Source organism: Stylophora pistillata, chromosome 13 (genome assembly GCF_964205215.1).
Source record: "Stylophora pistillata chromosome 13, jaStyPist1.2, whole genome shotgun sequence".
NCBI classification, from domain to species: Eukaryota; Metazoa; Cnidaria; class Anthozoa; order Scleractinia; family Pocilloporidae; genus Stylophora; species Stylophora pistillata.
In genome coordinates, this window is record NC_142531.1 from 8,202,501 (window position 1) to 8,213,471 (window position 10,971).

Genomic DNA, 10,971 nt, shown 5'->3' on the forward strand with positions numbered 1-10,971 from the left:
ACTCTAACAGAGAAGTTCAACAACTTTTTCCAAGATGTTAAAGAATTTGGGAAACCTTCGGAGATCGTTTTTGACACTAATGTCTACGCTTTCACCCTGGAGTACGCCATGCCATTTCTGTTTGCTAAACTCCCTTCTGAATTTGCCACAGGTGTAGAGAACAAAGAAAAGACATTAAAATACAAGATGCAAGAATTAGCCAGCGCTTATTTTAAAGTCTATAAGTACAACGTGAAGTACTTCAATACGATGGTGGATGGAGCGATATCATCAATGAAGGGGGCACCCAAATCAAAGGTCTTTTTGGAAAAGTGGCTGGATACTTTCAAGAGTTTGAATGCTTTAGTTCCGTTTCGACTTGAAGACGTAAAGGGAAAAGGAAAGACTCCAAGGCAAGTCCATAATGAACAGTACCAAGCCCTGGTGAAAGGAATGTCTTCAAAAGGAGGATACGAATCACAATTGTTAGGTAACCATAATACAGTCATACAGTTAGAACGGGACCTCCACTCAAGGTAGAGAGAGAACCTGTAATTTGTAAGTCAAAAACGAAAGAGATTTTCTATGGTAATGTTCGAGGCTAAGTAAATAATCGGACTAGCCAAAGAGCCCTTTTTAATGAAGGCTAGCGCACATGAAAAATTACTCGATAACGTTTGATTACAATAACGTTATTGACTGAGTAAGTTTACGTCGTTGCATTATTTGGCTTGTTGTAATTTGCAAAGAACAATGGGACACTTCATACTAATTGATTGAGCGAATGGACCGCATTCGTCATGAACATGAGTCACATATATTCCTGTCCGCTCTGACCTACATAAGTCAATAAGCATTTTATCGCACGACCATTTCTCTCTGTGTATCTTCCTTTCTACTTCAATTTTTCTTACGCATGCGCAGGGGTGAACCTGTTCGTGTCTCTTATTTTCCATCTCTATAACGAGGAGTTTTTGTTTTCAGTAAAAGCGCGCACACGACGGGGCACGAGTAACATCATAAACTGTACGATTTGCAACATCTTTGCATCTGAGATGGTCATCTTCATCTCTTCTTTCTGGTGTAATTCCGGCCATATAAAAGTTTTCCACTGTTTACAACAAAACCTGACTTTTACTTTTATGCCGGGAAAGCGATAAGCTGGTTTAATATTTGCGTACTTTTGTTCCAACAGATGAACTTGCTAAGGCCCTGATCTACGCAGCTGAAGCTTATCACACCCGAGGCGCCATACGACATGTGGTGGGGGGCACACAAATGAAGGTGATTGATATATCGAAATCGCTTTCACTCATGGACCTGTGGGTGTCCATGATTGAAAACTGGGGAGAGTCAAACAAGGAGTTCGGCCATTGCCTCAAGGCTCCTCTGGAGGTGTGCTTCCTTAAGATGAGTAAGTACCTGTGGAGGACGTTCAACGCCATGAATTTAATCCGCCCAAAAATAAAACAGACTCTCAGACCAGGTTTGGTGCACTTTGGAGAGGCTTATTCTGATCCTGAATACGCGATGAAAATGTGGCTTGACTATAAAAGGCAAGGAAAGACTGCCATTCCCAAGCAACAGAGCCATGTTATACAGTTTCTGCGACAATTCAAATGCGACAAAGCTCAAATCGGTCAGCCGATTTCGTCGACTTGCATGGAGAAGATGAATAACGCAGTAAACGCCTATAACATGAAATTGGCTGAGCAGTGGACCGACAAACCTGCGCCACCGCCCTGGAAATATTAACAGCTTAAATCGTGATGTTGCTTTTCGATAGAGCAAAATATGGTAAAAACCAAAATCTAAATAACTATAATATAAACCAATAGTAACAATAGTACTTATCATTAAGAGTCAGTGGGTAGGTATTCAATGAAAAAGATGCTTTCTTTAGTCCAATTAGAAAAAGCTTCAAGAAGATGTTAATCAAAACACATTAAAGCTCAAAAAAGGCAATTTTAGATACTCTACACAGTCACTTAACCCTTAAACTCCCACGAGTGACCACGACAAAATTACTCCCAGTAATATCGACACAATATCAAGCACACAAGGGATGAGAATAACGAAAAACAATTTGTTGGAGGATTAGTTGTTGAATCAGTACCAAATTCTCCAAACTAACATTATGAGAATTGCATGGCAGTTGGTAAGAAGAATTAGTATGAGTAATCAAATGGAGACGAGTGAAATTAGGAAATAATTTCACGCGCGTTTTGTCAAAATTCTGATAATTTCCCTCGCCTAAAGGCTAACCCACCCCTTCCTGAAAAGAAACGCCCTCTGAGTTATATTTAAGTTCACACAGCAACCAGGTGGACAATCAAACATGGTTTGGTGCTACTCGGGTTTAAAGATTTAATGAATGTAACCAAAATTACAATTCATCAAACCAACATCTCGAAACTCCTGTCTAGTGCCTTCATCAAGGGTGATCTGATCGTTGCAACAAGAGGTTCTTTAATACGTTCACTAATTTGCTACCCTTTTTTTTGATGAGGTGTAAATAGGCGTCAGGTACTAAGGCACCATCATCTTGAGTTAAAGGAGCGTGAGTATTTGCAGAGTAGAGAGAGTGAGAATTTGACCGCAGTGTCTCATCATAATGAGGTGTTTTACAAATTCAAGTCAAAGATACCGAATGGTTTTACTTGTGTCTTAAAAATACAATGTAAGGGCCTGCAAATTTCAGTGTCCTTTAGTAATTACTTTTTTGCTATTTAAAATGTGGTCCCTTTTCTTACTAAATAGTTTGGATACCTTGATCAATGAACATGACCTTCATGAGGGAGATTCTGATGTAGATTTTCTTCAAGAGTTAGGGCTTTTATTGATTCACAGAAATGCTTCCATTTTCAGGAGTAACCAATTTTTCCCTGCAATATCAAGATGACGAGTGAATAGAATAATAAAGTTACCATTACTTACCAAAGTAGAGGTGAATAGTGGCAAGGTAAATATCCACCACTTTCACTGACCCTGAGGTCTATCATTTAGTATATGCTACACAGATATCAAAAAATAGTGTCTTTCTTTCAATATACCAAAAAATTGCTCCAAAGTTTAATTCTTGATGCACGATTTTGTCTCATCTGCTGCTCAGAGGTGGATAGTAATTGCTATTCACTTCTGAACTAGCCTATCAGCATGCATGAAAAGCTCTATTCGCTTGTGTGATATAAATTATGAAAAAGAAAGACAAACATTAAAAATATCCACCAGTTTGATTTAAAACCAAATTCCAGATTTCCAAGAATTTTTAGGAGAAAAAGTCTTCTTCAAGGAATTTTCCAGTCCTGAGAAATTCTATAACAAATTTCAGGATGTTGTGGGTTTTTTTCTGGAACCTGTAGGAGCTCTGGGTCTGAATTTTCTACTTGTCTGAGGAAAATCAACTACATACTTAAGCAAAGAACCAGACAGTTTATGCCTAACCACTAAAGTGTTAGACCCAACAGGTGCATTTTAAGCTTGTAATGTTGAGTGCTATCTATGAAGCAATTTTTGTGTTTGATTTTTTTCTCCCAGACTGGCCACAGTAAGGTAGTGAAAGGTTTGCCGAGGCTTTATTAACTAAACTAAAATTTGAATTTATAGTCCAGACCTCTCAAGTCTCACGATTTTGTCATGAGACTCACGATTTTCAGTTCAATCTCACGGTCTCACGACGAGACAGACAAATCTCACGATAAATAGGGGCGCAAGCTGAAAGGATAAATTTTTTTGTATAATTTCATTTATGGCTTGCTGGCATGGAGGTAAGCTTTTTGTGCCAATTCTGTGCAAATCCGTAACAGTCCAAGCTGTTACGTTCTTCATCCGTCTGTTCGCTGGAAACACCGCGAGTCGTCCATGACCATATATAGAACACCTGTTCCAAATTAGGTCATCATAACCAGTCTCTCGCATTTTGACACGACACATTATTAAAATGGCGGTATTTTTACGGGTTGTGTAGTATTATCCAACACGCCAAACTGTTGTTTCTGCGGGCGAATTTCGGGGATATTTATTTACGGGAGTGCGTGACAGAAGTATGAGAAGAGGAGCGGAATTGGCGCGTTGTTGTGTTGCTGTTTCTATTTTCTTCATTAAATGAAGAAATTTTCTGGTCGTCAAGCTGTTTTTCTTCGTTCCATTCATCAAATGAACTTGGATCTATATTTGCCAGCCATTCTGACTCTTCGACGTCGGAAATATGATTGAAATTGTCCGCCACTTTTTTTTCCCGTAACTACAATCCAATTCTTCGCTTGCGGGATGCGAGAAAACCAGTTTAACCGGTACTACAATAGACGAGTACAAATACCGCGTGATATTTCTACTCGTCTGTGGCGTTATTCGTACTCGTCTAGGTGTAGTTGGATAACAATTAAAGTTTATTTCTCTGTTGTTAAGGTCCTCACATGTTTTAAGTAAATCATGAGCAGGAAAAAGACACTTTCTCTCACTTTAAGAACCTGTGTTTACTTGGTTTTGTCTGCCGGTCGACCAATCTCCAGATTGTTTTACATCAGTCTCCAGAGTTTTGGTGTTTTGAGGTCTGTTTTACAAACAAATTTTTTACTGCGTCATAAAAAGTTCATTGATAATATTCAAAGGAAAGGAGATGTGCAACAAATGGACTGTGGTTGTAGCTACCTTGGGCTGCAAGAATACAGCCCTTCCAAAACGATTTTTGAGACAGGTTCCCGCAAAATCCTCCGCTGATTCTTGTTGTCAAGAGCCCAAACCATCAAATACGTTGAATTCCTTTGTTTACGTAATATAAGATTCCTCGTTACTTCTAGAGAATTATACGTCAAACTGCTCTTTCTGACCGCAATATTTAAAATGCTACTGTGTACTCTTACACCAAAACAGAGCACAAAGAACACGTGTCAACAGCAACAATCGATAAAATTTGCAATAACAATCAGACAGTAAAGCTGATCGTTGAGTATCAAAAACAGTACAATCACAAAAGCATTTTACCCCTTAGTTTCTCACCTTGAAATGCTGTTTCCAGTTGTTAAATGGCAGTCGCCCTCGTGCGTTGAAAACAATACAACAAGACGAAATGAAGACGTGGTATATTGAAAAAAAGACCTTAAACGCCGCAAGTGACATTTCGCACTTTCAAAGTAACCGCGCTTGTGAGCGTGTTAGCCCGAAAGAACCTGGGAACTGAATGATGGGAAAGAAGTACAATTGGAATATGGAATACAGGATTTGGAATGTGGAACGAGTCGAAAAGAAGGCTAAAAAAGATAAACTGTCAACTATTATTGAGACCACTCTCCATGTATTTGTCTAACAATCAAGAGCTCAGCTTGAGGTTGCAGTGCTTTCCTTTATTCTCACAAATCAATTAGAAGCTTTATTATTTCCATTTTGAAATCACTAGTGGTCTCTGTAATCTGATTGGCTCTAATTGGTGTGATTTATTCACGAATCCCACTATTTTTTGCTCTAAATCACATCATTTTACGCTTGACTGAGTTTTTGACACATGATGTCAGTCTTTCCGTTTTGCATACAAGATAAGATGTAAAAGCGTTTCCGGTTCCACTTATTATTTAAAAACTGGCTCAGTACTGTATCAGTAAAATATTTTAATTGACAAGGTCCTGTATTTGGGTGATTTCAAAATGAATGTAATAAAGTGGTAATTGAACCTTGTATCATGCAATTCTGGTCTGAAATCATACTTGTGATTTCAAATCAAACTCGTGCTGCACGCTTGTTCGATTTTGAAATCACGCGTATGATTTCAGCCCAAATTGCACTCCACTCAGTTCAATTACCATTATTAATCATTCTTTGATAATTATGTTTTACAACCTTCTGGAAATTTCTAAAAACATTTGAGTTAAAACAAAGTATGCTTCTTGCACAGAATGTATGACTTCTTGAAGCACTTGGCATACTTACAATTTTTTATTTCAAATAATTCTACGTAGCCTTCCTTTATCTTTTGGATTAAGTCAGGATATCATTTCTTCCTGGCTTAATTTGTTGTCGATTTGGGGAAGGGGAGGGCAGAGAAGGTACAGAAAATGTACAAAAGAAACTGCTGATATGGATTTTTTTTTCATATAGGTGAATCTGTTCATTTGTTTAACTGAAACATAAATTTAATGATTGCTCCAACTATTCTTTCTTACAAACCTTCCAAGAGGTTCCTACATGTATTTGGGACATGTTTCAGCCCCAGCCTTATTTCAGGCTATCTTTATCATAATTATTATGTTTAAACACAATGAAATTTTTATTTTCCCAAGGTTCTTCCTTCCTTTTACATTGTCTTATACATACCTGAACATTATCTGAACACACATGCAGGTACACTAAGTGTATGACTGATCAACAAACATGAAGAGGATCTTCATTTACACATGACAGTGGTTAGGCAAGAGAGTAACCACAAGCTTTACTTGACCTTCAGGCATCATTGATCTCTTGAATAATGATGGGCCTGACCAGAAGGGAGGACAACAAGAGTATGACTATGATACCCAATGATAATGAATCCCACAACACAAGCAACAATCAACCCCATTCTACTCTTGGTAATTCAGGGTATCCCCCTGGAGGTGGTGGAAGTAGTGAAGGTGGCAGTTGCTGTGGAGGAGGAAGATTTGGTGGTAGGGTATAAGTTAACTGCAAAGCAGATTTTCCCGGTGCATCTTTAGATTCAACCTTTTCTTGCTTTCTGTTATATTTCTCGAGCCATTCTTCCAGTGTTGCCTGGGGTTGACCTGCTTGTGACTGATTTGATGTTTTTCCAGCTACAGAAAAATAACACATGTTCAGACTGGTAAGAGCAACGTTGACAAAAAGCTACTCAGAATAATACAGGAATACAGCAAGTTACTATATGGAAAGTTAAGATATCTAACAGAGACTACAACCTTTAAAGGTCCATAGACAAGAGTCCTATAGAGGAAGCCCTTCCTACTGCAACTATGCAATGTCATGCAAGGTCAGTCCACCAAACAAGAAATCTGAGATGATCACTTAATGTGACCATGAGAATAAATTCTTAGCAACCAGTCACAGATACATGCAATTTCATCCCTAATTAAATTTTTAAACTTTAACCTCAAATTCTGCCCACATAGAAAACAAATTTATATTATTCTGATGATTACTAGTGGGCTTGAAACTTGGGTAATAGCTATCTCCCTTTTAAGTTTATATGTTACAGTATCAATATTTTCTTTCTTACAATAAAGGTGAAAAGCAGCTGGAAAAGTACCCAATGCTATAAGCATCAGATTTAGCCAAAAGGACACCATATGTCAATTTTTCCATACAATAAAATGGAAAGCAAGTTGACTAAACAGGGCATCTGACAGGATGCGGTGGTGCGGATCCACATAATTCACCTACTTCCGCATCCTCCATATCCTTGGGGCATTTTCCCGCATAAAACTGGAAAATTTCTACCTATAAGCGAGAAAGCAACTGCTTACCATCCTCAGAAGCAAAAATAGCGAAAAGATTGATCATTTTGAAACTTATTCACTCAAGTTATTCACCCAAAACAGCGACAAAAACATGCCTTTCGTTCATAAACAATTTTAAACCGCCAGGCGTTGCATTCATCTTCTGGTGATGGGCCTAGGTTCTACTGTTGTTTTAACATTTTGGGACTTCCGGTGTCCAGTTTTCCTCGTCCGATTTAATGGCTGGTTACTAAGCTTCGGACAAACTCAACAACAAAAACTATGAAAAAACTGTGTTGAAAGAAGACATACCTGTCCATGAATGGCAGCAAAAGGTCAAACATTTCATAAAGGACTAAAATTTTCGGTAAGACGTAATGTGTGTTTTATATGTTAGAAAAAGCCAAGGGAACAACTTGATTGAGTTTTAGAAATTTCCACATAATCTGGCATCTTTTCCGCCTAATCGTCACTTTCTTCCGCATAATATTGCCGAAAATTTCTGCATAATTTTCCATTTTTTTCCGCACCCTATCAGATGGTCTGACAAAATCATTTTTTCTCTACTACTCACAAGAATAAAGAAAAAATAATTTCATGAACTTAGATGTCCTTTCTGAAAAAGTCTTTATTTGAAGACTTGAATTAAAGCTTTTCAGGTTTCAAGAAGGTCACACTCCATCACATAGTTTTAGTGTTTAGTGATACATGAACATGTAAGTAGTTGAACAAAGGTTTAAATACACTGGAAAAGAAGAGTTCAAAACAGACTTGACACAGAGTCTTTACAGTCACCCATCCCAGTACGGACAGGAAAGGAATATGTTCTGCTGTAAGGAAAAAAGTTCAAAGATTTGGATATGGACTGGTAAGGATGGGGGCAAAACTTGTTTCACTCCAGGGGGACAAACTTGCAATGGGGTGAAACCTCCTGATACCCAAGATTATTATTTCTAACAAGCCATGATTTGAAAAGTATTAAACATGGAAAGACCATTATTTGTGCCCCAAAGAAATGGAATAAAAAGTACATCAAATGATAATATACCTTTTTGTGCCACATGCTCAAAATAATTATATCCACTTTATTTTATATAAAAACACTGTATGTGCAAAAGTTTCTCCTTACTTGTGCCTTGAGTTGCTAACAACATTTGTGCATTTGTATGAGAATACCAACAGTTAGCACCAAATCCACATGTTCCTACAGAAATAAGTTTTAAAAATGAAAAGGGTTATAAAGTACAGTTATGAATAATAATTATGAAGTCTTCTGCAACATAGACTACTGTTATTATCTCAATCAATTCGTTTGATAAATACTAAAGCAAAATGTCCAGTTTTAGGCCTCAATAAAGGTTAAGATATCCTGTTCTTACCTGTAGACTTCATTAATAGAACCTCTTATCCACCTTACTAGTCTTTATCTCAAAATTAACTAAGTTTGGTTAGATTTCTGTCATATACAACTATTTCATCCTATGCAAAACATAAAGTAAGTAAGCTTGTTAAAATTCTAACTACCTAGCCCCTTCAGCTTGAACTAATCTAAATAGTAAAAAAGTGAGATACTTTTCATGGTTACAAATGGCTGTGTACCATCTCTGAATTAATTGTGAGTTAAAATGGCATCCAAGTAATAATAATTTTTAATCTAGATTCGTGTTCCCTTAATTGACCTTTTGACCCTGTAAGGGACTAGCATCTAATTTCTCCTTACAATATCACCACTACAGGGGCGTAGCCAGGAATTTTAAAGGGGGGTCACAGAGGCTACTCACCAGATAGTCATGTCGACCTCCCCGCCGTGCATGTTTTACTTAATGTTACAGTTTTGGGATGAGCAGTGAGAGTGTAGTGGGCAGGCCAAGATATTGTCATGGCGTTTTCACCACCTGAATATTGTAGGTTGTTTGCTCAAAAGAAGGCCTACCAAGGAAGGGAGGGGGTCACAGGCACCCCAGGACCCCCCTGGCTACGCCCTTGCACTGAATCAAGCATTAAGGTCACAGGAATATAAGAAATGATCACTAACTAAAGAAGCCCTTCATTGTAAAGAAATTCTCATTTTCAACACCTCAGGAAATGTAAAGAAAGCAGCATAGAGAATTATGCATACTGATGGTGGGATGTAATGGGTTTAAGAATATAATTATAACTTATCTAAAACAGAGGATAATGCAATGCTTAGGAAAGAGTACCATGTAACCCCATACATTAATTATGCATTCCACTTCTTTGTCTTTCGCGACAAAACTTTAAAAACAAAGTCTACTAGTCTGAATGCATAATTAATTTTCGGGGTTATATCATTGGTACTCTTGCCCAATGCTTATTTAAAGTCATTGTGACCTTAATTCAACAAGGAAAAATATGATCGGCTCACCAGTAGCAAAAAATTTTCGACAGGGTGGTTTACTGGTTTCCTCAGCCAAGAGAACTGCAGGATCTGTACGTACATGTAAATTGACAAAATTAGGCGAAAAAAAAAAAAACACAATCGTGCATGTACTGTCCTAAAATTACCCATTCACACAAGTTTAAACTGACCAACCCTGATGAAATAGTTGCTTGTTCGCATGAGAATCGCAAAAATTATCAGTTTAGCTGTTCCTACCTTTGAATGAATCATAGTGAAGCTTCCGATTTCGCTTGTGTTGCACGCCATTGATATGATTTTTTCTCGTATGCAGAGTATCAGCGAAAGATCGGTTACAATATTCACAGTGGTATCTTTTACCCATCCTTTATAACCAAAAAGAACACTGAATTATCTCATCCAAGCTTGAACCGAAGTGTCGCGGCCATCGTACTTAGCGACCGCTCCGACTCTAAACATTGTAACCCGGCCAGAAGTTTTGGGCGGTGCATGGGAAAGGAGGGGACTAAGACTTGAATTAACCCTCCCTAAAGCAATTAAAATTATATTTCAAAGAAACATTGTAATACTGGTTGAAAATCAAAATGGAGTGGCCTTCAGAAGCAGACCAGCCATTTACAGAATGTAGCCAATTCACAAAGGTTAAACCTCGAGGCGAACAAGAGGGATAATTTAATCGGCTTTCGAACAACCGGGGCCAGACTAATAAGCATAGTTGGAAAGATGGAACTCGCGTGCGCGTGAAGGAAGAACTAACTCGTCCCAATGCTAGTTGTGTATTTGAACCGTAAGTGGATCAAGAATTGATTATTGTGATATTGAGACTTAAATTCTATGAATATTCGAGAGAATTGTTATGACCAATTATAGCGTTTGGCTCAAGAACAAGGGGGAGCGAGACTCTTCTTCAGTACTTCTCAGTATTCAGCTAACTGATCAACTCAGTTAATCACGTCAAATTTTATGCACGTCCTTTGGGTTATAAGCCTCTTGATCTTGGAGGATTAAAGCTCTCTGTAAAATTACTAATCCAAATATTTGGACAAGGTTTGTAGCGTAGAATATTAAAATATTCTACGCTATGTAAATATATCTTATTAACCAAGCGCGAGGGCCGTACTGGTAAAATATCGGCCCAAGGTCTTGACAGTACGGACCGAGCGCAGCGAGGTC

The 10,971-nt window shown here is 38.0% G+C and overlaps 2 protein-coding genes across 3 annotated transcripts in view; one reads left to right on the forward strand and one right to left on the reverse strand.

Moving 5' to 3' along the window:
• Positions 1 to 1,949, forward strand: part of LOC111335429 (uncharacterized) — an 8,355-nt gene extending 6,406 nt beyond the window's left edge. Inside the window, exons 4-5 of the mRNA XM_088743547.1 lie at positions 1 to 469; positions 1,175 to 1,949. The exon at positions 1 to 469 is cut by the window's left edge and continues 454 nt beyond it. Of these exons, the coding sequence (XP_088599673.1) occupies positions 1 to 469; positions 1,175 to 1,734 (1,029 nt within the window). The 3' untranslated portion in view covers positions 1,735 to 1,949. The remainder of the gene's footprint in view (positions 470 to 1,174) is intronic.
• Positions 1,950 to 5,300: 3,351 nt separating this feature from the next.
• On the reverse strand, positions 5,301 to 10,242 carry LOC111335463 (zinc finger matrin-type protein 5). Of its 2 annotated transcripts, XM_088743551.1 has the most exons (5): positions 10,036 to 10,242; positions 9,805 to 9,867; positions 8,548 to 8,622; positions 7,363 to 7,419; positions 5,301 to 6,758 (listed from the first exon to the last, which is right to left on the reverse strand). In XM_088743551.1, the coding sequence occupies exons 1-5, from the start codon at positions 10,160 to 10,162 to the stop codon at positions 6,520 to 6,522; spliced, it is 561 nt and encodes a 186-aa protein (XP_088599677.1). In that variant the 5' UTR covers positions 10,163 to 10,242; the 3' UTR covers positions 5,301 to 6,519. The 2 variants fall into 2 exon arrangements, with proteins under 2 accessions (XP_088599677.1, XP_022797100.1); XM_022941365.2 differs by lacking the exon at positions 7,363 to 7,419 and having other exon boundaries at positions 10,036 to 10,241.
• Positions 10,243 to 10,971: the final 729 nt, after the last annotated feature.

Coding starts and splice junctions, on each gene's coding strand:
- LOC111335463 (XM_088743551.1), bottom strand. CDS start 10,162: ATGGGTAAAAGATACCACTGTGAATATTGTAACCGATCTTTCGCTGAT. Junction 9,868..10,035: donor TCACTATGATTCATTCAAAG/GTAGGAACAGCT, acceptor ATGTACGTACAG/ATCCTGCAGTTCTCTTGGCT. Junction 8,623..9,804: donor TCGAAAATTTTTTGCTACTG/GTGAGCCGATCA, acceptor TTATTTCTGTAG/GAACATGTGGATTTGGTGCT.